The 26,631-nt window shown below is 40.2% G+C and overlaps 2 protein-coding genes across 5 annotated transcripts in view; both read left to right on the top strand.

Annotated features, from left to right (window-relative positions):
* shtn2 (shootin 2) overlaps positions 1-18,356 on the top strand; it is a 26,178-nt gene extending 7,822 nt beyond the window's left edge. The window contains exons 1-17 of one of the 4 annotated variants that reach the window (XM_008427955.2): positions 602-940; positions 4,692-4,741; positions 5,116-5,176; positions 6,327-6,421; positions 6,522-6,759; positions 7,324-7,421; positions 7,736-7,817; positions 9,359-9,453; positions 12,626-12,778; positions 12,860-13,079; positions 14,276-14,405; positions 15,158-15,213; positions 15,413-15,510; positions 15,601-15,621; positions 15,728-15,781; positions 15,883-16,033; positions 18,062-18,356. In XM_008427955.2, coding sequence (XP_008426177.1) covers positions 5,122-5,176; positions 6,327-6,421; positions 6,522-6,759; positions 7,324-7,421; positions 7,736-7,817; positions 9,359-9,453; positions 12,626-12,778; positions 12,860-13,079; positions 14,276-14,405; positions 15,158-15,213; positions 15,413-15,510; positions 15,601-15,621; positions 15,728-15,781; positions 15,883-16,033; positions 18,062-18,252 — 1,737 coding nt within the window. In that variant the 5' untranslated portion in view covers positions 602-940; positions 4,692-4,741; positions 5,116-5,121 and the 3' untranslated portion in view covers positions 18,253-18,356. Of the gene's footprint in view, positions 1-601; positions 941-1,895; positions 2,262-2,561; positions 3,302-4,691; positions 4,742-5,115; positions 5,177-6,326; positions 6,422-6,521; positions 6,760-7,323; positions 7,422-7,735; positions 7,818-9,358; positions 9,454-12,625; positions 12,779-12,859; positions 13,080-14,275; positions 14,406-15,157; positions 15,214-15,412; positions 15,511-15,600; positions 15,622-15,727; positions 15,782-15,882; positions 16,034-18,061 lie in introns of those variants that run through there. The other 3 variants (XM_017308451.1, XM_008427953.2, XM_008427954.2) reach the window with 3 other exon arrangements.
* A 2,277-nt stretch (positions 18,357-20,633) lies between these two features.
* tex261 (testis expressed 261) lies at positions 20,634-26,016 on the top strand. The gene is made up of 6 exons (XM_008427951.2): positions 20,634-20,833; positions 22,438-22,517; positions 22,593-22,746; positions 22,920-22,987; positions 23,071-23,173; positions 23,815-26,016. The coding sequence occupies exons 1-6, from the start codon at positions 20,764-20,766 to the stop codon at positions 23,928-23,930; spliced, it is 591 nt and encodes a 196-aa protein (XP_008426173.1). The 5' UTR covers positions 20,634-20,763; the 3' UTR covers positions 23,931-26,016.
* Positions 26,017-26,631: the final 615 nt, after the last annotated feature.

Genomic DNA, 26,631 nt, shown 5'->3' with positions numbered 1-26,631 from the left:
GGAGAGATTGAGTCCAAAATCTGATCCGAGATTCATCCGTGCTGCAGTGAATCCGTCTCTCTTTAAAGATATCTCCCACTTCTTCCTCATATTGTGTCTTTATAAAACCTTCAAAACATTGATTTGGGATGTATCTTACTTTTGACAGAGTGAGAGAATTACATATAAATAATAGTCTTCACCACCTGTGTAAACTTTGCTGGTGAATGTTATAACACATAATATAAGTTTTATAATATGTGTTACATTGTTTCATTTCTAATATAGGCTCTTGTGTCAGATAATCTAAGTCAATGTTAGAGAATAATTAACTTTTTTAGATCTACGGAATATCAGTTATCCTTCATAGCGGGGCTGAACCCGGTATTACACCAAGCACTGTTGCTAATATTAGCTGGTATCTCGCCGGTGGACATAAATACAGTAAAGTAATATTCCAGTCACAGAATATACACAATATGTCCATCTTATTTGTGAAATGTTGTCTGTCGAGCCTTTACATCAATAGTCCATCGATCCGAACAACAATATCCCTCAGTGCTGAGGCATCTTCTGCTGTTTTGATTGAGCAAAGTAGGAGGGTAAACCGCTCCAAGATGGCCGCCGTATTTCCTGCGCCGGAGCAGCCAATGCGGGGTCTACTCTTCTATTATGTCTATGGTTCTGGTGCTCAGGTGGAGCCCAGAACCTCCGCATGCAGCACAGGAGGGAAGAAAAGAGCCATTAAATCACAAGGACGAAGCATCACGAAGACGCTTTTCATCCCTGCATCGTACAGGACATCCTCCTGAACCCCGGGGGCGGAAGAAAAGAATAAAATTTGAATGAGGTCTTTTGATTATTTTAAATATTTCTAAAAATAAAGAGGCCCGGCTGTCAGCAGCGTGTCTGCAGGAATTTAAACGAGGACATTTTGTTTTTTATTGAAGCTTTATCTGTGGTGAGTGAAGTAACAGTTCTTTCTTTGACTGTTGGAAGACAATAAAAAGTTAATATAGAATATAAACATATAAAAATACTGCTTCATATGGTTCTCATATGCAACAATATATATATATGATTGTTTTTTTTACCTTCTCTGTAGGAAGTGTGATAAATTACTTTTTTCATGGCCATGCAAAGACTATTTTCTGTGGAGTCAAAGGTCGGTTGGGTCAAACGTTAAAGTTCTGTAATTGTAAACAAAAGTATTTGTTTCCTTCTCTTTTAACCTCTCTAAACATTTAGCTAGCAAGCTAGTATGCTATGATGACGTTAGCCAAGCAGTTTGCTTGTATTAATTTAGGATTAATGGCACAAGGTAAGTAGAATTGAAACAACAAAAATCAGCGTTACTCACACAAGAAGATGAAAATTGGAGATGTTTTCAGCTTCTTCAGTCTGAAAAAGCCACAACTGTATATTAGAAACGTGCTAGCGTCACGTCAACAGGTTAGCTTTAGAGCAGTTGTTCTTAACCTTTTTTGAGGTACCGAACCCCCCAGTTGCATATGCGCATTCACCGAACCCTTCTTATTCCACCCCCCCACAAAATACTTTGCGGTATTCTGATTTAGTAATGTAATTATATTAGTTGTGTTACCACCCCCACACCACTAGAGGCAGTACCAACCCCGAAAAGATGCGACTAAGGAGCAGATTTAGACTATAGAATTTGGTTAAAAAAAAAACTGTGAGCTTTGCTGAAATGATTAAAGACAAAAGTTCAAATCCATGCTGAGAGTGGAACTCCTTCAATCAGGGCTCCTCCGCAGCACTGATTGGCTAAGGAATGTAACGTGATCCTCTGGAGCAAGTGATGGCAAAGCGCGGCGCGTCATCACGACTTTACACAAGTGTGTCTTTATCTCCGCGGCAGAGGCTCCGCCGAACCCCTGAGACCGACTCACCGAACCCCTGGGGTTCGACCGAACCCAGGTTAAGAACCACTGCTTTAGAGGGAAAGAATCATCTGGTTAGAAAAGAGCTGATTCGATTTAAGATGTAAAACAGCTGTTAAAAGTTGGAAGAGAAACTACATAATTTGCACTTATTAGCTGGTTTTCTTGTGAAATACTCTAATATGTGGCGTTTCATTTTACTCTGAACTATTTGGCCGTTTTAAGACTTGCTGTTGCTTCTGTCCATTTGTGTTGTCATGTTAAAGAGACTCTTCTTCTTCTTCTACTTCTTCTTTGATGTTTACTGGCGGTTGGCAAACAACGAAAATGGTGCATTACCGCCACCAACTGGTACGGAGTGTGGACATGAATGTCACTCAGGTATTAAATTCTATTAAATAACTGTTAATTTAAGATATCGAAACATTATCTGATAAATGTTTCTTTTCGAATTATTTCTAAATAAGTCGTGTTAAGAGATTTGCTGCGTTCTCTACATTCAAGTATTAAACAAATTTGCAAAAAGCAGAATATATTCTACCAGTTTGGTTATAATATGAAGTGGTGGAAAATTCAATGTCCACTTTATTACAGTACACTTACAACAAAATAAAAATTTAAATGTTATATTTTATGGTGTTTCAGAAAAAAAGAAAAAATTCTAACCTCCATCCAGCTCATCAAATCCAGCGTTTGCCAAAACTCACCAAATGCAGTAAATCTAGAGTACTTAACCCAGACAGTTGGCGTCCTACTAGAAATCAACTCCTGGAAGGCAGGTGGATGAATAAAACAGGAGTGAGGGATCAGGAATTTGAAGCTCGTAAATTATTCACAGCGGAGGAATGTGTGTCATCAGCATCATCGGTGCCACCAGCCCTCCATCATCTGCCAACTTCTCACCCAGAAATATGGTTCCTACGGTGGGCTGCTGATGCTTCACAGGTCATGAACTCCAGCACAGATGCTAGTAGAGGAGTGAAAGCAGCTCTTGCTTTGCTCCGGCTGCTTGAGTGACATTGAGTCTGCAGCAGAGAGACAAGAGTCGACTCTTAAGACGCCACATAAAGCAGAGCTGTGTTTTTCTCTTTTTACTGCGTGAAACTTGCTGATCACTAAATACCACTGATTTAAGACAAAAACCGACTTTATTCTAATAAGAAAAACTTCTTGCGACTAACGCTTTGTTTTTGAGTGAGGCGTTAAGTTCCTCATTTTTGTATTTGGCAGTGGGGGCGAGGTTTAGTCAGAACTACCACTTGTTAGTTTCAATATCAACTGGCTGCTTTTCAGAGAAATCACAGCGTATTCATTGTGGTGGATTGAACAGCTTTACATCGCTTTTTTTTAAAAAAAGTGTAACATCTGAAATCTTGCAATCAGAAAGATGTGGATACAAGATGAGGAGAGCACAGTTGCAGGTATGGATGGATAAAATAAATAAAATCTTGCTAAATTAACTTCACATATATATACTTTTTTAAATCGGTGGTGATTAACTTGGTTGAAATAATGAATCGTAAAAGCAGAAAATGTTTCACTTTTGGCAGTTTGCCAGTAGACATGCTATTTTCTTCTCTGAAAAAACTTTATTTCTTTCACTTTTGCCTTTTTAAAGCTTCGCTTGATGCATTTCTTGATTAAACTTTTTGCAGCTAGTCTGACTTAATCTGGGCTAACAGGAATTGAAGCAGCCTTCAAGACTTTTAAACTGTAAGAAGAAATGTTGCTTGGAAGCACATTTTAAAACATCGTGTCTGTATAGCATCGTAAAAGAAAAGACATGAAACAAATTGACGTTTCGCATTGTTTATTAAACTTTTAAAAGGAATTAAGACTGCAAAAATGACAATGAGTCTGTCCTTCGGCTTGTAATCGTAAACTGTGGCTTTTAAACTTTGATTTTTTAATTTTATTTATCAGGACAAATTGAGGCTTTTATTTGCTGTAAAGCCTCAAACTTTACTGCATTGTATTATAATTCTACATGACTGACTGATGGGATATAGAAACAGGAGTTTTGGTTGATTTCTTTATGGTTTAACACAATGTCAGGGCGGACAGACACCAGCAATGACGTCAGAGAAGCAACTGTGGCCAACAATCAATCTGGGAATGGTTATAAGGCAAATTCAAAACTACACGAAGTCCATTATTTTTACACTGCTAAGAGTTATTTAAGATTTAAAGATATTTGAGACTATATTCTAGAAGTTAACCTGTATCTACCTCAAGCGCAGATCGATGCTCAAAGAAATGCTAAAAAAAAGAGAAATGCTCAAAGAAATGCTAAAAAAAAAAAAAAGACACAAGATCTCCACGATCGGTAAGAAGATAATTGAAGTGCTAGGAAGGTTTTTCATGAGAAAGTCAGTTTACAGGGAATCAAAAGATGCATCTGATGGAACCGATGAGGCCAAACGAGAGACTTTTAGGATTCAACTGTTTACTTTCTTGCTACATTAATGAACAAAACTACATTGCTTTGATTATCTAAAACATCTGATCTGAGCGAGCCAAGTCGCCTGCAGCCCGTATTTAAAGTCTCATCACTTTCCTGTCACTTGAGTCCAGTGTGACAGAAACTGAAACATGTTGATCGGCTTCTTTCTGCAATTTCACATCCCTTTTTTTTTTTTTTTTATCTGTGCGAGCGAAACGCACGGAGGGAGGACTTCCTTTTCCAGCCACGCTGGGGATGCGGGGATTTTCACTTGTCTGCTTTGTCTTTTCCAAATTAGTTTCCCCAATCTGTCCGCTGTGTGCGAAAGAAAGAAGAAAAAATAAAAAAGGATTTGTTTCTCCTTGCAGACTCTGATGAGGACAGCTGCTTATCTTCTGAGGATTGGGAAGATATTCAGGTACTGCTGTTACAGTGTGCATTAGAGACAATCAGCAGCACATGAGGAAAAAGATGAATCCTGCTCAGATGTGTTGACATCCGATTTTATTTATTTATTTCACTGCTCCTATTTTAATGTTTTCTTAGCAAATGCCCCGGTGTAATTTAAAACGACATCTGCAAGAAAGGTGAAAAAAAAAAGAGCCAAAATTGCGGACTCAAAGCACAATGCAGAGTCCACGTCTGCAGCCTTGATTGCATTAATAATGGCAAAATTATATTTGTGCCTCCGGTGGAGGCTGACGGCGGCTTTGGAATGCGAATAAAAATGGATTTGATGCGAGCGGATTGATGTGTTTTCTTCTGCTCACTTGCGCTGATTTTGATTGTTAGTGCGAGATGCTGGAGAAGCAGCGAGACGAGGCCAATCAGAGGCTGATGGAGCTGGAGGAAGGTGAGAGTTTGCAGCGGTTTGCGACCGTCGCGGGTTTGTTTCAGTTCAGACCCGCGACGGTCTGAAACAAACACAAACAGAAACACAAACAGATCAAAACACAAACAGAGCGACGCAAAGCAGAAACACGTTTCTGCTGAGCTTCTACTGAGTTCATGTGCAGAAGTATTTTTTTATTTTATTTTATTTTCCTTTTGGAAGGAGGGAATCAAAAACATCCAGTAACCCTGCAAATGTCTTTACATCTGTCAAACTTTTTTTTTTTCATTTGAAAGCCTAAACCTTTATTGTATTTCATGGTAACACTACATGACTGGCTAACATAAAAGAAGTGTTCAATCACGGATGTAATAATGTTTCAACGTGTTTCATAGTTCACAAAAAATAAAAATAAAAACTGAGACATGCATTTCTATTGAGCCCTCTTGAGTCAATACTTTGTAGAAACTTCTCTGGTGAAGGAATTTTTCTTCTTTCTACTTTTCCGCTTGGACATAAAAAAAAAAGATTTATTTCAACCATTTATTAAAGTTTTGCCTCCAATTTTCTATTAGATTTGGGGAAGTACAACACTAATATGCTTTAATCTAAACTGTTCCATCATAAAAACCATTTCATCATTTAAGGGTATTAAAATAAAGAGGGCTAAATAGGGAAATTGAACACCAAATATTGTTCCACTTCCATCTATTTTATCTATTTTTTCCCTGTAAAGTATTTTAAATTCTCCTCTGCAAGAACGGGGAGCATTTAAAAAAAATCACAAACAAACTTGAAAGTCCCCAAAGGATGATGTGCTGCATGATTTACATATTTTTCCTGATTCAACACACCAGTATGAGATGAATGGATCATTAACAGAACCAGCTGACATGCTTTGGATCTGCTGGAGCACGGACACATTTAAGACATTTAAGACATTTAAGACATTGGTCCTTGAGGAATGGAGTAGGACTATCACTCGACTTTACACCATGTGAAAAGTTAATAAAAAAAAATAGTAGGAACACTTCTAAGGCACTGTAGATTTTTCAATGTCACACAAAATGTTTCAGATGTCCAAATTGAAAATAACAAAGATTCTTCTGTTTTTGTTGTTGTTGTTGTGCCTGAAAAGATTTTAAAAAAACCTTCTCCTTTCTGTGATCAGTTTCCAATCATCTGCTGAAGGAGATGAACATGTTGGAGATCCAGTTCCAGGTGGAGCGCTCCTGCAGGGAGAGCGCGGAGGCTCTGGCTCTCAAAGTAACTCTTCATGTCAAGAAATTAATTAAAAGCTCACAAATAAAGCAATGTGGAGCTGCATCGTTCTCCTCATCTAACCGTCGTCTCCTCTGGTGCACAGGTCAGCAAAGAGAACACGGCCCTGAAAAGAAAGAGCCAGATGCTGTTGCCACTGATCTCCAACCTCCCAGAACACCTGGTCACTGTGACCCTTGACCCAGAGACTGAGCTGGCGGTTGACGTCGATGCGGTTGGTTGCGATGTGGTTGATGGCGATGTGTTTGATGGCGGTCTGGTTAATTTCAGGGAAAGTAGCAGTGAAGAGAACTTGCTGCTTGAAAGTCAAGCCAAGATCACAGGTTAGTTGTTCAGAACTTAATTTAATCTAATTCCTCTAAAATCATTTTTTCTTGTTTTTCTTTTTTAAAAAAATAAATAAATAAAAATAAAAACCAGATCTTACCTGCATATCATCCAGCAACTGATTATAGCTAAGGAGAAAAGATCTGGGCAACCTTCATGCTATCTACAAATTAAAGCAATTTGCAGCATCAATGTTCAACAAAACTGAAATTATTTCTGCTTTTGCCTCTCTTGTCAATATAAATGCAGAGTTTTTGCTCACGAAAGATCATTAAAAAACTCTAAGAAAGGTTTTTTTAATGACTAAGGAGAACCAACAGTGTTGGTTTTGGTGGACCGTGTAACCTAGAACTGCTTTAGCCGTGCTCAAGTTGTTCTTTTGCCTTATGAAGCTGTCGATGTCAGCGCCTCCTACTGGCACAGAATATGTATTGCATCATTTTTGACTGTATTTCCAAAGAGCGTGAAGATGAAGATACAAAAAAATGCCACTTAAAAACAATTCAACTTGGGCTTAAGGCCTAATGGTGAGTTTGGTGGGTCTGTCTGTGTGTTTGTAGCGATGCAGGCGTCGTTGGACGGGCTGCTGGCTGAGAAGCTGCAGCTGGAGCATCAGGTGGAGGAACTGACCAGAGAGCAGGTCCAGCTCAGAGAGCAGGTATTAAATACCACTCTGTGTGTCTGTGTGTGTTTGTTTTTTATCGTGTTGGGGATCTGTAGTCCGATAGGACGGCTCCTGCTTTGGACTCTTTGTGCATGTGGGGACTGCGATTGAACCCCTGCAGGTAGATTCTGGATCTTCAATTTCAGGATCAGAGGAAATGATATAATTGCATGTTTAAAGAATAAGGCAGGTGGTTGTAAAGGGAATGGTTTGAAAAGAAAAAAAAAACATAAAAAAAAGTTTCTCTGAGATGAAAGAGTTAGAGTGGAGGTCAGGGAGAGAATCTCACCTTGATGGGTTTTTTTCAGCTTGTTGCAGAGGCGGAGGAGAAGGAGGCCATCCTGAGGAAAATGAGCAAGCAGACCAAGACCATGACCAAAATCAAAAGAGGTAAAGTCTCCTTAAAATCTTAATTTCTGTTATTATCAAGCATGTTGCACTGGAATATTTTAATCACTTATTGTGATTGTAAGCTTTCTCACCAGTCATTAACCAAACACAAGGTTCTGACATGAAAGGAAGGTTAAAGTCTTAAATCTGTACGTCAGAAGTGCAATGTGTGCTCATTTTTCAAACCATTGTCTTCAGAGCGATTAAAACGGAGGGAGCAACGTCAGGAAGATGTCCGTCACTTGCTATTATTATATATCATAACGGGGCTGGGTTGTTCTTATACGATTCGTTTTTGAACAAGTCTTGTTAAAGACAGGCTCCAAGTCTTACGCAATGTTGTGGCGGCAGCTCAAAATGTGAAATAGTTGAGCGTACGTTCTTTCGCGACCCTTCGAATGAGCTCCAAAGTCATTTTGGATGCAAAGGTTCATCACTGCTCCATGTTTCCTCCAACGACTCTCACTTTAACTCACTGGAGTCCTGAAGCTGTAAGAGGCTTTAAAACCCCTTTCCAGACTGACAGACGTCATGATGTGCTGCTTTTTCCAGCCTCGTTCAAGTCGCCACATTGAAATAACTCCACAGGTCTGATAGTCACCAGGCCTCAACAATTGGTTTGTCACAGTTATTCCACAGTTTTACAAGCATGTATATCCTCACACCCAGTCAGGTTGGTTTGGATTATTGTTTCCTTTTCGTCTTTTCATCTTTGTCTCATATTAAAATTTGCCAGCTGGTTTGAAACACTGGCAAAAAAAAAAAGTGACAAAAGAAGAAATCTGTAAGAGGCAAACGTCTTTTTCACAGCCCTGCATATGTATTTTTTGGACTTTTGAATATTGGGAAAAGTTAATTACCAGGATGAGACATTTTAATGTCTAAATAATGCCAAGAATAATTTCTCACAGCTGCGTAAAGAAACTGCAGCCATCATTTTAATGTCTTTATAAGTTAAGTCAAGTTTATTTGGCACATTTTCATCAACGAGGATATAAAAAAATATCATGCAGTCAACCAAATATGAAACAAGCAACAGTCGTAACATTTTGTCAAATATCATCATGAAAATCATCAGGCAAATACGCATCAAATATGTTGATCGATGTTCCACTTGCTACCAACCAAAAGCAGCTCTAAGCAGTCGGGTTTTAAGCTGTTTCGTAAGTCATCCCGGGTCGTTTTGCACTCAGCCGTCAAAGTCGTTGACGGCTGACGGACCTGGAAGTGTAAAACGATCTCGTCCTGGTGGCCTGGTCTCACCACATGACTGCATACTTGCAAACACAAGCAAGCGCAGAATCTGAGGCGCTGAAAGAGCTGAGGCAGAAAATGAGAAGTGAACCGGGCAGCGTGAGGTCATGAGAACGGATATGAATAGTCAACATGCTACTTTTACATTGGTATTTGAAAGTAAAATTCAGCTTGTTTCCCTCGGACTAAATAATACGTTAATTCCCCTGAGGGGATGTGTTACCATAATGAATCTGGATCTCTCTGTTTTTCCTCTTTTTTTTATTTTTTCCCCTGTGTTTGCCCAGTCTCCCAGCTTGTCACCGAGGAGTTCACAGAAATGTCTCAGAAGCTGGAGCTGGAGCAAGGCCTGAGGCAACACGCCGAAGTCTTCGCCCATCAGGTGTGTGTGCGTCTGCGTGTGTGTGTGTGTTTTCATCTTCCCTCAGAAATATTTTTATCACACATTTGCACCTGCGGACGTTGAGGGTGACAGGTCGTGCCACAGGAAGGTAGAAGGGGTGTTGGCGCTGACCTTCGGGTGGCCGTGGTGAGAGAAAGGACAGGGACACACACACACGCACACACACACACACACACCTACACACACACATGCGGTCTTGGTGTCAGGGTACAACAGAGGTGGCAGGTCAAATGAAAGAGGGGGGGGGGCTCCGTTTTCACACCGCCGGTCAGATTTGGGCCCTCTCAACGAGGCTTGGCATTCATGCACACACTAGCAAAAACACACACAGACAGAGAAGTGAAAACATCAATTCACTTGAGATCCCCACAGCCAAACACACACGCACACACGCATACACACGCACACACACACACACACACACACATGCACGCGCACACCCATGCACACACACGCAGACACACACACACACACACGCACACCCACGCACACACACGCAGACACACACACGCACGCACATGAGCCACAGTTTTTCTTGTCCCAGCTGCTCCTTAAATAAAGGCAGCTTTTTTTGTTTTTTTTCTTTCAAAACATCTCTCCCCCTCCCGCGCTGCCCCTCCTCTCCCCTCCCCATAATTAGCGGTCATCATTGCTCCCGCCGGAGAATAGCGGCCTTCAAGCACAACCTGTCTTCGCCTGACACCTTTATGTTTTGCCGAGCATATAGCAATTGTCGCCTTTGTGCGCCGCGTCCTCCATTTACCGGACAGGCGCACAATGGGCCGCCTTGCAGGGGTCCTTACCTGTGAAAGGGACCCCCAACTCCTCACACAATTCCACCCCTTTACTCTCAGTTCAGGGTAAAAGAAACCCCCCTTCATCCAACCACCCCCCGGCGTCCGGCCCCCCGTGCCCTGAATGCCTCTTGTATGCGCTGCTATTTGTCTGTTTTCATGTGTTTTGAAAACAACAACCATTCACACCTCTTCCCCGCCATGCGTGGTGGTATAATGATGTGGATCCTCAAACAGGAAACAATTTTGAGCTTTTTTTCTGTGTGTGTCTGTGTGTTCGGATGTGTCTTTTGTCTCTTTGCTCTGCTGTGTGTGTGTGTGTGTGAACTAACTGTGCTAATTGCTGTGTGAAAACGGCTCTCGTCTGAAGGGGAACCAGAGATCGGAGTGGTGTGATTTGCAACGTAAAGACTCGTAGTTCACGTCGCCGATGGAGACCAAACCGAATCTGAAGCTGCCGTGTGTTCTCAGGCTAAAAACGCAGAAATGAAAACCCCTTTTTCTGCTCGCACTTCCTGTTTTTCAGTGGCCTACTCAATCATTAAAATGCACACTTAACTGATTTCAGGGACGGCAAGTGGATGTCCTCAGGATTCTCATCATAAGTGAGCTGTGTGGCTTTAAACAAACTTAAACAAAGTTTCGTGCACTAAGAAGGAAAAACAGAAGGATAACACAGAATTGAAAAGATAATGAATTCAAATAGATCAGTTTTTCTGACCAGTAAGATAAAAAAACAATAAGAAATCTTGAGTAAAAGGGATTTGGATCATTCTTTATAAACAACTATGATGTGATCCTCACAGAACATGGAGACCCAATGACTGATGCGAAAGGATGTAAACAGCTGCTTATGGATGTTGTTGGGTTTGTTTTCCAGATATTCTGACTTTATACTCAATAGAAACTCAAAAAAATGCATTTTTAAAACTCATCTTGAGGTTTAAAAATGTTGCAAACTAGCCAACAGCATTTTAAAATTCAGCCTCAAGACGAAAAGAGTTGTTTTTAAACTCAGCTGGAGGTTCAAACTTTTTGTTTCACCAACTGGAAGTCCAAAATTCAGGTGAATGTTGAGAACAAACTTTACAGATTTATCTGAAAGAGGAAAATTGTGCTTGTAAGCTTAGCTGAAAGCTCTAAACAGCATTTATAAATTCAACTTTAAGCTGAAAACCAATCATTTTGCTCATGACATCAAATACATTTGCTCAGTCAGACGTTGGTCTATACAAACATCCCTTAATTAATTGAAAATAGCATTTAAAAATCCAGCAGAGTCTGAAAATGTGTGTTTATAAATTCTGCTCAGAATTAAAATAGAGTTTGAAAATTAAGCTGAAAGTCAAGAATGTCATTTATAATCTCATCTGAATGTTGAAATTGTATTTATGTATTCAGTGGAAAATGAAAAATACCTATGAAACCAAAGAATTAGTTTCTGGGAACGCAGTCATTGTTTACGTGTCAAAATCAGGGCGGACGAGAAAACCGCCGGGGGCATCGACATGTTTTAATGGTTTTAATGCCACGAACACTGGCGCTCAATTTGGGCATGGGTCACTAACGTATTTAAGATCACTAAAGTATTAGAAAATAAGTGCATTGCTCACTTTCAGAAAACACATTTTTAAAATTTCCTGCTTAAAAAAAATTGCCCTGAAAATCTTTACAAACCTAAAAACCTGGAAGTGGCCGATGTCAGAGGGCAGGAAGCGTTCCTGGGCGGCGTCAGTTTTCATCAGACCTGCAAGCATTTTATAGATTTGTGACTTTCATTCGATTTTTTTTTGTTCTGTTTCTGCTTTTAAACCGGTTCGACGACCATGTCGCAGAGATATGAGCTGTAACATTCGAGCTCTTGACAGGATTTGGGTAAAAGAACAAAAGGTTTATTTGGAACTTGATTCTCTAGTTAATAACTACAACTGGTGCATTCATCTGTCACAATGAAAAGACGGGCTTAAAAAATAAATAAATAAAAAGAAACACAATTTCACAGTGAATTGAGGCAAAGCCAGAATTGTTTCTTCATAATGGAAGAGTAATGACGCTTTGTCTCACAGAAAAACCGTCCTGTTTACACAGTTCCTGCTCTACAGTGAAGCCGATGAGTAATGACGGCTCCCGAGTCATTGTTCAGTCAAACACATGGTTTGAAAACATTTTCCCCCCGCATTGTGACAGCCTCCTGGGGAGAGACGTTTTCTACAACCAGCAATTCAGTTCCCTTCATTTTCCTCTAATGGCGGTTCATTGTAGTCGATGTATTTCTTTTCCATTTCCTTCAAAGCAGATGATTACAAGGATGGGTTGAAAATGTTAGAGGTGAAGCCAGATTTGGTTTGTCTCATCAGATGTTGGCGGAGCAGAAGGCGGCCGAGAGGCCGAGCGCGACGGAGGCGTGCGCCTCCGAGGCCGACGTGCGGCTTGGGCTGCAGCAGGCGCTGACGCAGATCTGCGGCATCAACACGGCCCTGTGCAACATTCAGCGCTACTACCAGGACCAGGTGCGCGCCGCAGCGGCAGAAACGTGGACTTGTGACGTACACGGCGACGTTTCCTCAGTCTCTCCTGTGTTTGTGGGTCAGATCAAACCTGGTACGGGCGCTGAGGAGGAGCTGCAGGAGCTGAGGGAACAGCTGAGGAAGAGCGAGGATGAGAGGAAGACGTTGGAGGGTCAGCTGTCTCAGGCCGACGCACCAATTACAGAGCTGAGGGAGCAGCTGAGGAAGAGTGAAGAGGAGAGGAAGACGTTGGAGGGTCAGCTGTCTCAGGCCGAAGCGTCAGTGACGGAGCTGAGAGAGGAAGGTAACAGCTTGAAGCATCATTAGCAACAACGGCGAACGCACAGAAAACTGGAGACGCACCAATCTGAATCTTGGGGTTCGGTAAAGGTTTGGCCCGGTGAAGCACGATTCAGCTGGTTCTGGATTCTGTTTAATAACCCGGGCCAGGCCGCGCCGGGCAGCGCCGTGAGGCAGTCGGGATCGTTACTGCCTTTTGTTTCATTGACGTTGGAAGTCATGAATATCGCTTCCACATCAATGGATCACCACATAAGCCAGTCTTACAAACGTAGAAAAATGCCACCACATGAGCACTGCACTCACTCACACACAAACTTGTGCTGTAGCTGATCTGGAGAGAACCGACACCACTGCAGCACAGATTACACACCAATGACCCAATCGCAACATGACTTAATCTGATGCAACTTTATTCAAATGCTGTAGTCCTGATGGCATGGCGGATGCTTGAACTGACAGCACTGACATGTCGCTGCCAGACCTTTTATCCTTCAGTATTTCACAGAACAGCAGCACACTGAAGATTTAATGGGTTTCCACAGCACTGATCCTGATTTACACACACTGTTCAGAAACCGACACGCATTCTTCAAAGAAAACACAGGACGTCACATTTAGACCCACATGGTTATCAACTCGCCAGCACTCAAGGCACAGCAGGATAGAGAGTAGCAGCAGCAGCAGCATTAAAAAGGTTTTTGCAACACGTTATGTTTGTTTTTTGTGCTAATGTGCTTTTTTCCAGTCAAGATTTTAGTTATTTAGCAGGAGATAAGAACCAATTTCTTGCCACGTCGTACCTGAACTATATTTTTATGCAGATATAAATATGAACTACTGTCATATAAAACTTGTACAAGCTCTGCATAGTTCATTTGTCTGGTAGCACTTTAGTTGAAGGGGTGTGTATAAGACTGACATAATGCTATCATAAACATGTCATAACACCTGTAGGAGTCTTCATGAATGCTTATGACTGTTGTCATGAAGTGCCATTCGATAAATAAAGGCACTTTTAGTGCAAATTTGACACTTTTGATGTGCTTTTAATGGAAGTTTTAGAACAACTTCCCATTAAAAGTGTCATTATTTACCGAATGACAACAGTCGTAAGCATTCATGACGACTCCTTCCTGTTCATGACAGTATTATGCACATCCCTTCAAATAAAGTGTTACTATTTGTCTGTCTTTATAGTGAAACACTTACAGGAAAGGATGAACACAGAGGAGAAAAATGAAGATCTGGAGGAAGTAACTGCTCCTCTTCCTCCACCTCCTCCTCCGCCTCCTCCTCCTCCTCTTCCTTCACCCACTCCTGTCATCAAGTACGTCAATCGAAATTCATTCTGCTCTCTTCCATTGGATGGCATGAAGGTTGAACTACTGTTTCAGTTGTTTCTTTTTAAAACCAACCAACAGTCCTAAGCATAAATACAACTATACATGCGTAGCTCTCCAAATACTTGAATTCAGATGTTTCGATCACTTTGGCCACAGCAGGTGTAAAGAATCACCTCTACAAACAGAACCAGCGTTATAGCTTGTCATCTGTGTATTAACGCCAGTCATTAAAATTGTGGTGGTTGAACATCTACATCCAGGCCAAGTTGAACGCAAAGCATCAGAAGCAGTGTCCTTCTTGGAGAGTGGTTGGAAAAATTCCCATGAACACAATCTTATCAAAAAACCTTGAAGATGTTGCAGATTCAAACGGTGGGCTGACATCGTTTTAAAACCGTTTGGATAAGGAATAGACGCTTCCTCTGGACCAGTGATCCTCAAATCCAGGCATCTACAGGTCGAGTGTCCTTTCAGATGTGTCCCTGAATCGAACGGCTGAATCACATCCTCAGTATCCAGTCAGGGTCTCCAGACTCCTGCTAATTACTTAACCTGTTTGACTCAGGTGCGTTAAAGCAGCGAAACATCTAAAAGCGGCAGAACACCGGTCCTGCAGGACTGATCTAGAGAAGGCAGACGATGAATACTTTTACCACATAGCGTATTTATTCGTTGTTTTTTTTTAGTAAGGAGACAATTAGAGCTAAAACTGAACTGTCTTTCTACCCACGTGCAGCTTGCAGGATTTCCTCAGGAGCAGGAAGCATCGAGTCAACAGAGGCGATAACAACAGTGAGTTTTTCTGTTTTGATTTTTCTGCTCCCTGACATGAGGTTTAAAATCTGAACTCGGTTCACAGTGTTTTGGAGCTCATAAAGTAATCCATGTTCCTCTAATGCTTTGTTTGAAAACTGAGGGTTATTTTTTTAAAAGCAGTAACTCTGCTGCCTCCTTCCCATGATGCAATGCGTGTGACTTGACTTTCTTTAAGAGCCAGCGCCGCTGAAGGACATTAAGGCAAAGGCAGTGGATGAAATGATGGAGAGAATAAGGAAAGGCATTGTCCTGAGGCCCATAAAAAACATCCAGGTAAATAATGCACACTGATCGTGTTATGAATCTAATCTAAAGATAAAACTGATAAACTGTCTTGAGTATCTGCATCTTCTCTGCCTGCAGGAAGAAGACAGCTCATGGAGGGTCAGCTACAGATTACTTTTTTTCTTCTTCTCTCTTTCACTTTATGAGAAGAATTATGTGATTTTTAATAAAACATTTATTTTTCCAACACCGTATTCTCCTACAGGACCAGAGGAGTGAAAACAGGAAGTCAGCCGTCCTGGAATTAAAGGGAATGCTGGTAATAAGCTCCGAGCTTTCATCACTTCGCCGAGAAGCTGACCTTTTCTTTAGTTTTAGTTTTCAAATTCTCTTGCGCTGTTTTGCCGCCCGCTGTTACAGGACAACATTAAGCGGCAGCACCTCCGCAGGGTGCCCTCCAGGAGAGGGATCGGCAGGAACGTCGGCGAGGCAGAGCTGCAGCTGGTCCTCCAGAGGAGAAGAAGAGCGATGGGAGAAAACCCGGACCGGCAGTCCTCAGCTCCAACCTGCGGTACGGCCGCTTTTACTGTCCTCTGTGCTCATGGTGACGCCAGGCAGAAGATTTCACGTCCCTTTAAATGTTTCCACATTTTACAATAACACCACTTTCTCCTGCTGTGCAGTGGATCCCTCCCTATTCTTGGAATCACCTATTGGCAGTTTCCTGGTTTTTTTATGCAGCCCAACTCCTAATGATTTGCAGAAAACTCACTTTGCTGATTTTTTTTGCAGAAAATATCTAAAATATTTGAATGAAAATGCAGCCTGGGAAGTTAAAACATTTATCTGCAATGTTACTTGTCACGCTATTGGCTGGCTTTCACTCTTTTTGCTGTTTTCTTAGCTTCAGTTGCTTCTCTGTCAGCAGATAAAACCCTGTCAGTCGTCTCGCCTCCTTGATTCTTCTGTTGGTTTGGTTTAAAGGGGAGAAAGTTGTAGAGAAGTTTAAACCACACTCAGGTTGAAAAAAACTGCACTCATTCAAAATATTAGAAAATTATTAAAAAGTTAATTTATTTGAGTTCCTAAGTGAAACACACTGTGTTCATTAACTACATACAGTTTGATTTTTTTCAAGCTTTTATTTCTGTTAATTATGAAGATTTTCTTCTTACCAGCTGATGAAAAAAACCCCAAAACACAACATTTACCGTTGGGATAATTACAGACCCATAAGAAAATGAAATATTTTAACACGGAAATGTGGTCTTAACGAGAAGTGTATTTACTATCTGCTTAAAGATTATTGTCAAAAAGTACTTTTGAACTCACAAACAAACCTCATCAAATTATAACTTATTGACTGTAAGACTGTACTCTGTTCAATCATCTTGAATCTCACATGGAAAGAAGATGAGCGCATCGCTGCAAAGTCAGGGATTCATTATCTGCCAGATATTCTCAGGAAACATTTCTCCCTCTAGAGCAGCGGTTGCCCAAAGTGGGTCCTGGAGGGCCGACATCCTTCACGTTTCAGCTCTCTCCCTGGTGGTAGCAACAACCTTTTCAGCATGTCAATTGTTCTTCTTAGACCTTCTAACGAGCCATCATTTGATCCAGGCGCGTTAAACCAGGGAGAGAACTAAAACATGCAGGATGCCGGCCCTCCAGGACCCACTTTGGGCACCCCTGCTGTAGAGTAATGAACTCTGCATTGTTTCATAGCTAAGATTATTAGAATGTATTTACTTGACTTTGAAAGTGTACGTTTGAGTGAACTGACAGTATATTTGTGCAAAAATGCCCTGAGATGACATCAGTATTGAATCCGTGCTGCTAACTGCAAACCCACAAGGACAGACGTACGGGCGATCTGCCGCTAGGAAAACAACGAGTTGTTCACGCAACAAGCCTGACTTTTATGAAACGGCGGCAAAAAGAAAGTTGGTTTTCAAACATGTGGAAGCTGTAATATTTTTGGTCGACACTCAAAAATAATGATATTCGTGGTGGGAAACCAACACAAACACACACTAACACACCATTCCTGCTGCGAAACATGGGGGTGGTAGCATCATGCTGCGGGGTTACGTCTCTTCACTGGTGGAATAAAAGATGGATGAAGTTGATGGAAGGACAGATGGAGTTAAAGACCAAAAGATAAGAGTCAAATACCAATAAATAACAAAATCGGTCTCTTCTATCTGTTAACATCTGTGAAATGTAGTTTTAGAAAGTTCTGGTCGTGGAGAGCTGACACATTTTTCTGATTTGCTTTTGTCACTTTCCCTTCGCTTAATCTTGTGCTGCTTTGTGTTGTTTTGTCTCATAAAACCACAGAAGGACTTTCTGAAAGTTGTGTTTGTTTGCACTGCTGCGTCATAAAAAACGACTTTACCTACACAAAAGTGAAAGAATTTGATCTTTAAAATAAAGGAACTGCTGCATGGTGTCCGACTGCAGAAGGACAGAGACCGAGAGCTCCCTGTACATCCGAAACGAGCATCTTTGTCCGAACGAATGTGTTCCGGTGCGTCCCGTAGCTCTCATTCTTCCGCTTCGTGCCTAACCTGAATGTGTGCTCATCTCTCTCGGTCAGATCTCCAGCCGGGCCAGCAGCATGTCCCAGCGGCAGGTGACTGTCCCTGGGCCGGTGAGAGTGGCAGTGCACCTGTGCTCCGGAGGCTGAAGCAAAACAGGGAGAAGAGAGATTCCCGCATCAGAGCGTCAGCGCTGATCGTCAGCCACGGAGGCGTACAGCATCCTCTCCAACAAAAAGTGCCATCGTAACGCCTTACGTAAAGACGCACTCCTGTAGCTACAGCGATTACTGCCTGATTTTTTTTATTTTTATTTTTTTGGTTATTGTTCAAATAAAACACGTATTAAACGAACTGTTCTGTTCTTCTTGTAGTCATTTTTACTCCTTTAATCAAAGGATATCACTATAGAGTGATGTTTGACCTTAGCTGGAAAAAAGCCGGTCCTTGTTGTGACATATACCTGCTTTTCCAGCTTTATTTAATGTCTAGCAGCCTTTTTTTTTTTTTTTTACCCCTCGTGTTTCACCAGATGTAGGTTAAAGGACTTTTTTTTCCCCCAACAGAAAATAGATAAAAGATGACCAGAGCCATTAAAACCCTTCTATGAATACCCTCGCCCACTTCCCTCTCTGGGTGTCTCTTTCTTTCCCGAAGCGTGATCCGGCAGCAGAATACAGGCTGCCTCTTATTTTGGCACATTAAGGCTGTCACACCCCGAGCCCGGAGGCGTCGTTGAGATAAGAGCCATGGCTTCCCCTCCTGAAAGTTTTTAAATAAATGCAGCAGACCCCCACACCCCCCTACTTTTTCCCCCACACACCCCACTCCCTTCAGTTTTCTCACCTCTCCTCAGATGCTGCATATATATGTGGCACGGATGAATGAATGCGCACCTTTGCCCCATCGCTGCCCGTCTATACGCCTCAACTGAAAGCATTTGAAGAAAAGAGGACATTCCTCTCACCTTTCACTCTGACACCGTTTTAGTGTCTTCACACTGTTTCGCATTATATATTTACCTTATTTAACACTTGCCTTTTTACGCCCAGGTATACATTTTTTATTGTTTTGAACCTCGGTCTTAAAAGTGGCGCCTTTTAAGATGTAGAAATGCGTGGCACCTGCTTTTTTTTGTCATTGAATCTATACGTGCGTGTGTGTGTGTGCGCGTGTGTGTGCATGTGTGTGTGTGCGTGTGGGTGTCCCCTTGACGTGGGAGTGAGTGTAGGTTAATAACGCAAATAAAGAGGGAAGAATAAATAAATTCATGCTTCTTTTTCTTTTAACATGTTCTATGGAGACGACATTTCTAGTCATTTAAATATAATTGAAATAAGTATGACATTCATAATCTAGATGTCATAATTTATGAAATATAAATCCCATCTTGAACCATTTATAGGCCGCTGTAAAGCAGAAGTCCTGTTCCATTTTAAGGTTAAAGTCCTCGTAGGTTATTTAATTTCCCTGTTATGTACAAACCTGCAGCTCTTGATACGTTTCCATGTACGAACTTGGGAAATTTGTATAACAAAAAGACATGAAAATAGCAAATTGAGCACCAGACACGCATAAAGGCAGCTAGCGATTGAATAATGGGAAATTATTCATCAAAACACATATTGATGGTCTCCAAGGCTTTTGGCGAAAAAAAAAAAAACCGTATCCTGTGGGCTGGCGAGACAAAAGTGGATTTTTAAAAATTATTATTTAAAATGTGCTTCCTGTTACATTTAAGCTAAAACTAACTCAGAATTTCAAGAACAAAAAAACTGTCAAACCGACCATCAAACATGATGAAAATAACTTACGTTTAATGAAAACATGAGTTCTATAGTTTATCAGAAAATCCTTATGGAGAATGTCTGAATCACGACAATGACGCCAACATTTCCAAATCTGAATTCCTCAAAAAACAAAATGAAGCCTTTAGAGTGGCCTAGTTAAAGTCTGTACTTGAATTTGACTGAGGTACCATGATGTGGCCTTTACAGTCAAGCACATGGTTGAAAACATGCCAGTGTGAGTAAATCAAAAATAGTTCTGCTAAAACTGCTAAGAAGAGCCAAACAAAATTCCTCCACGTTGATGTAAAACAAACATTGATTGCAAATGTTTGATGGCTACTGTTGCCAACAAGAATGATGCACCCAGTTATTACAGTTAGAGGGCAAATAATTAGCTTAGTTAGCTAACTGGTGGCTTTTAATAGCTTCTTTCCTATATAAATGAAATTATAACTTATTTATTTGTGTTTACTTGCTCATGCTGCCTTTGTGATATCAAAATTAGTTTAATGATTTAAAACTCTTAAGTGTATCAAAAATGGAAGAAATTTGTAAAGAGGCACTGTACCTGATCTGTGAGACTACTCAGAGTCTAGTGATGCCAGAACCATTCTTGTTGTTACTGTTGGGAAGAAACCTTAATTTAATTGTCTCATCTTGCTAAGTTTCCCATAACCCGTTCATTTATTATTTTTAACTACGTCTTTTGAAAGTTATAGTTTTAATCGTGTGCAATATTTAAAACAACTTGCGATTCAAATTTGGACAAAATTGCATTCCTGCTCCTACCACGGGTGGCGCTGTAGCGACAGCGTCGCAACCTTCTTGTCAAAAAAAAACTCCCTTCTTTCCTGCACTTGTCTGCTCGTGCTGAAAACACAGCGGAAAGAGCTCTGAACAGCGCTAGCAGACAGCTAGCTTATTTTAGTCTTTATTCTCTTTATTGTGTGTGTTGTCGCATATGCAGAGAGATGTGGTTTATTTATTTACTGAGCTGGCTGTCGTTGATCGTCCAAGTGTCCTTCGTCACTCTAGCGATAGGTGAGTTGAAGCTGAGAATGCCCGCAGCTGATAACGTAGCGGCTCAAATTAGCTTGGTAATGCTAACGCTGTGAACAGGTGAATCAGCTCAGGTGAACGTCAACGGAGCTTCGAAAAACAAAGTTAATGTCGCAGTTTTCACATGACTGGGGTGATTTCCATACTGGAGATGCAATTTAGATGTAAATTTGTTAAAAAAAAATTAGCTAGCTAGCTGCCGTCTAACTCCAAGCTCCTTTAGTTTCTTGTGGGTTTACTGTAAAACTAATCTTATAATCTAGAACAAACGCTGACATTACTCGATTAAGCAAAGATCAGAGTTACAGCAGCAAACTGAAACTTGAAGACAACAATGCTATCAGTTTCGCAGAGTTAGTGGGGAATTGTCTATATGTGGAAACAAAGTGCAAAAGTTTACTGAATGCTCAGTAATTAATAAATTATTGCCCAAAACAAACAAACAAAGAAGCACGTTAGACTTCAGACTCTGTTTATCTGGCTGGTGTCAGGCAGGCCTCTTTATTTTCTAATGTGAAACAAAAACAAAACTAATAACACACAACATAAGAGAATTAAAAACTTTAATACTGTTTTTTATTTAGGGCTGAAGAAACAATCCAGAGATGACTCATTCATTTGTTTTTAGGAAAATAACTAGCTTCAGAAGGAGATATTTGCACACGTGTACGTTTTGTCGATGCTGCAGTCTTTTTTTGTTTTCTTTGGGGTCTCATTAAATCAGTTATTGTCCACTAATAAAATTAAAATATGTAGAAAACTGTTTCCTAAAGAGAAGCTGGTTTGAAGCGACAAAAACAAAAAGTGCAATTAAATCAAATTGTTTTAGTGAAACTACAAGCTAAACCAGAGTGTGATAGCCAGATCGCTCCTACATTTTGTTATTGGTTGTGCATCAGAGGGAATTTGAGGATTTTAACTCAAACTAAATTAGGTGAAAGTCTTAAGAAAATCTACTAAGCAATACATGCATGTGTCACATTCAATAAATGAAGAGAAACAAGTTTAGCTATTTAGAGTTCACCAAGTTTTATTTATCACTGGAATAGCAAATAATAGTTTGAAATAATGTACGTATTTTAATATCACAAAACAATTTTTCTCTTCTTTGTTTTTCCTTTGCTGATGGGGGAAAATTGCCTATTTTAAAACTAAACAGATAGTGGTTTAGAGATAAAATATCACCTACTTCTCTGACCTACATTTCCCCAACTACTAAGGATTATTTTAAATTGTGCTAAAAAATATTACCAAACACTAAACGGTACCAACAAATATTGAACAATTTGTAAAAAAAAATAATATTGAATGTGTGCTATATCGCCTAATCTAACTGGGGGAGAGGTTAGCATGGTTAATAATGATCAAGTTTTAGTTTTAGAGAAATATTTGTTTGTAAGGCTCTGATTGTATCTACGCTGGTAATGCTGTGTAATACATCTGTAAGCGTTTCGACTGACTCCAGTCATGAAGCAGCTATACCTTTTATACCCCCTGCTGCCTGTTTTAGCTCCTAGCTAAGCAACTTGCATCAGATGTTTTGCAGCCTACGTAGTCCCAGTTATTTACCTTTCGTCTTCCACCAGCGGCTGGCCTATACTACTTGGCAGAACTGATAGAGGAGTACACAGTAGCCACAAGTCGAATAATAAAATACATGATCCTGGTGAGTACGCTGGTGCAGAATGATGCACTTTTTAATCTGTGCACGGAGTCTCACTGCGTGTGAATGTATGTCCAGTTCTCGACAGGTGTGCTGGTGTGTCTCTACGTCTTTGAAGGTTTCCCTCTGCTCATGGTCGGCGTCGGCCTCTTTACGAACCTGGTGTATTTTGGCCTCCTGCGAACCTTTCCCTACATTCTGCTCAGCTCTCCCAACTTCATCCTCTCCTGTGGTGAGCGCGACTTGGATCAGATTTCATTATATCCTGTTGCAGGATTCACCAATACCGAAGAATACGTTAATATAATAAAGCAACACTCTTAACCGTTGAGGCTTGATTAGTTGCTTCTGGTCACGTGTTACTGTTTTCAGTATGATTTACGTTCTTTTGTTTTTACACTGCAGTGTTAGTGGTGGTGAACCATTACTTGGCCTTCCAGTACTTTGCACAAGAGTATTACCCGTTTTCAGAGGTATAGCATGTCATTACAGCTCTGGAAGCATGAAAATGTGTTTCTTGTCCAGTTTTTTACCGACTGTTTCTGACTGGTATCAGGTGCTGTCCTACTTCACCATCTGCCTGTGGATCATCCCGTTTGCCTTCTTCGTGTCGCTGTCAGCGGGAGAAAATGTGCTTCCGTCCACCGTGCAGCAAGGAGGTGAGAATTTGGTTATGGCTGATAATAGTTTAGCACAATTTCTTTTTTTTTTTTTTTTGACGTCTACTCACAAACATCCCAAAGTTTTTGGAACTGATTAGAGGAATATGTTTTTAAGGCTTTGATGGAGATCAGGTCAGACATGGGTAAAAATCTCTGTCTGGGCGTCAAAATGTGGATATATGTCATTTAAAGCTGGTTATGACAGGAAATGTTTTAAATAGAGGGTGATCCTTAAAAAGTTTTAGATTCATGTATCTAAAATGAAGGCCTTCAATTGTCTTAAATTTATTACAAAAATGCATTGGTCTTAAATCTGATTATCATGTCTTAAGTTTTGTTGTGGCAGTATTGTTTAATGTCGCACATGCAATTTTTTTTGTTCTCGCAGGACTTTTTTGCCAGGCACAAATTTATGCACAGACATCCTCATTGTATTCTGTGACTCAGTTGATGCTAGGCTTACTAGCTAGGGTTTTTTTTTTACCAGTGGGAGGATGAGGCTCATTTCACCACAGTTGTTTTCTTGTCTGTACCAGATTTCTTTCTTTTGACCTATCCGCTTATCAAACTGTTTACTTCAGCTCATTTGAAGCCCCTTCCTTTGACGTTTCATTTTCTTCTTTGTTGCTCTTTTTCAGACGATGTTGTGTCAAATTATTTCACCAAGGGCAAGCGGGGCAAGAGGTCTGGGATCCTCCTCATATTCTCCTTCCTCAAGGAGGCAGTACTGCCCAGCCGACAGAAAATGTACTGACGGGCTTGGATTCGGGGGAACGGGGATGTGTAGGTGTGTGGAGAAGTTGGACAACAAGCGGTAGAGCAAGAAGGACGTCGGAAGTCCTTTGTGGATTGGACTGAAGCAAAGCAGTGGCCAAAACATGGAGGAAAGCGCACAAAAATAATGGACCAATAAACAGACTGGATGATTAATTGAGTTTATAAAGGCCATGTTCATCTTTGGGTTTGTTCCGGCTGCCAAGAGCACCTCTGTGAGACCTTTTTTTAGGGATCATGACTGTAGCACAGTGATTTTTGTATCATCAACATATTTTTTAAGCTTTAGTATCAAAGCAATTCTGAGAGAGGGGTTTAAAATACTAAATGACAAACTTGTTTCAGATGGATAAGTCATAATTGGATTTCCTTTTAAAGATTTATTCTTGTCGTTTTTGTGTTCGTTTGATTAAGTCTTCAAGGTAGCACCAAAGTCATGCAGAGGGGTGAAATGTTTTCCACTAAATGAGTAAAATAGATTAGAGAGAGAGCAATGGTATGAAAAGCGATAATCTTAGAAAGCACAGCAAAAAAAACATGTGAAACGACTCTGCTGCTGAAACTAAGAAGAAATCCAGAAATCACTTTTAAGGGTTTCTTGGAAATCTGCGAGGGAGTTCTCAAATAAATATTATGACTTTTATTCCAGTGATCAGGTGTAACCTCATACAAATATACTTTGTAACTTTACTTTCTATAAAATCGGTCACATAAATGCATATTCCAGGTCTTAATTTAATCTTCAATTTCAACGCATCACTTTGCTCTGGATCAGTTAAACTGGGTGTTTGTTAATTTATCATTTCACAGTTTTGGTTTTGTACCGCAGAAGGAGGGGTGTAAATGAATTGTTTTCTGGACGACACAAATGTTTCGTTCATTTGTGCCCGTAACGGGAACGGTTCGTATCGACAGCGCTTCAGGATGTTAATCCCTCGTTTCCAAAGCGCGGGTCGGATCCGTTGAATCCGTTGTACTGTAAAAATAGTTCGGCGGGTTCAGGAGTCTTTCCGCCACGTGTTTCGTGATGCCAGGAGCTTCACCTTAATCGTACCGCCGTCCGATGAAACCTACAACCTGCAAGGCGCACCAGGAGTAGTGTGCTCTGAAAACAGACACGTACCGAACCGCTCGTTGCAAACGAGGTACCCATTCCTACCTAACCGTTTGTCCCTACAATAATCATTTCCTAAGACTCGTGTATCCATTCAGAGCTGCTTTGGGAATGTTTCATACCAACAGTGTGTCAGGTTGTAGCTCCAGTACTGTTATTGTAAATGTTGGAGGACATTTCTTCACATTTTGGGATGTTTTAGACAGATTGTGTGGCAATTAGCACCTGTTTTTTTAGAGACATTTGGTTGGTAGCGGAAACTCATTCCTGCCCAACTACCAATTCAATTCACACCAACTTTGGACGTTTTATACCTACCATAAGTCATCTTGATGGTGCAAGGTTTTTTTAGTCTGTACCAGATTTGACAGCCAAGGTCATAAAGCAATTTTGTAAAATCTGTTTAAGAAAATGCAGTGATGAGATTCTAATCAGCCTGATATGCAGGCAGAAGGTTATTTAGTTATTTTGACTTAATCGTTTATCGTAAAATCTGATGTCAGAAGAATCAACCGACTCAAACACAACCTCAATCAATGACAAGTAAATAAAACCTCTTTAATTATCTTTCCATATAGTCTTTAACGTTTTTACGTAGTCCATGAATATAAAATTGTTTCTAAGGACACAAACTTGAGGATGGTTCGAACAAAATCAGCTTGATTATAAACCAGCCCTTTGTTTCCTACACAGTCTGGACCCTTGGCTATCGATGAACGATTGCTTTGTGGAGAACTCTTAAGTTTCAAACGACTGGATCTGATTTTTCCCAATCGCTAACATTTGGTTGTGACATATGTAAACTGCAAGTTCAATGAACTGCATTCAGTGACCCAGTCATCTACATCTGGTCACATTGCTTGCAGTCAAACCCGATCCTGACTCAGCAGCACTGACGACTAGCTATTTGTCTTAATGTTGGAGTTTATAGTAATAAAGCTGTTTGGTTTTTGTTGTTGTTGTTCTAAATGTGTCAAAGACTAAATTTGAGATGAAAGCTTCTTTCATCTCAAATCAAACCTGTGAAATTATAATTTTATTTTATTTTTTGCAGGATTACTGATAACGAAGGGCAGAAACTGCACAAACTGATTTTATTAAAGAAACGCTAAAGCAGCTGAAACAGTTTTTACAAAATTCATCAGAGGTCGGTATGTATGGAGAGCCATTTCAGCCAAAATTAAATAAATAAATAAATGGGTAAAATAAATAAAAAATTAGTAAAATAAATCAAAAATGAAGAAAATGAATGAAATAAATAATTTGTTAAAAAAATTATTTGGCTTTTTCATTAACCTAATTTTTCATTTATTTATTTTTCATATTATCAATTTCTTAATTTCCCTTTTTTCATTTATTTATTTTTCATTTACCCACTTTTCATTAATCTATTTTTCATTTATCCATTTTTTAATTTAGCTTTTTCATTAACCCAATTTTTCATTTCTTTATTTTTCATATTATCAATTTCCCAATTTCTCTTTTTCATTTATCTATTTTTTATTTATCCCTTTATCCATTTACCCATTTTTCATTAATTTATTTTTCAATTAACCACTTTTCAATT

Source organism: Poecilia reticulata, linkage group LG14 (assembly GCF_000633615.1).
Source record: "Poecilia reticulata strain Guanapo linkage group LG14, Guppy_female_1.0+MT, whole genome shotgun sequence".
NCBI classification, from domain to species: domain Eukaryota; kingdom Metazoa; phylum Chordata; class Actinopteri; order Cyprinodontiformes; family Poeciliidae; genus Poecilia; species Poecilia reticulata.
This window is presented reverse-complemented; position numbering and strand designations above follow the sequence as displayed.

What these genes read in the sequence shown, in the direction of transcription:
- tex261 (XM_008427951.2), top strand. Translation starts at nt 20,764, where the DNA reads ATGTGGTTTATTTATTTACTGAGCTGGCTGTCGTTGATCGTCCAAGTG. An exon ending in AGTATTACCCGTTTTCAGAG is followed by an intron (nt 22,988 to 23,070) that starts GTATAGCATGTC and finishes GACTGGTATCAG; the next exon opens with GTGCTGTCCTACTTCACCAT. An exon ending in GTCCACCGTGCAGCAAGGAG is followed by an intron (nt 23,174 to 23,814) that starts GTGAGAATTTGG and finishes GCTCTTTTTCAG; the next exon opens with ACGATGTTGTGTCAAATTAT.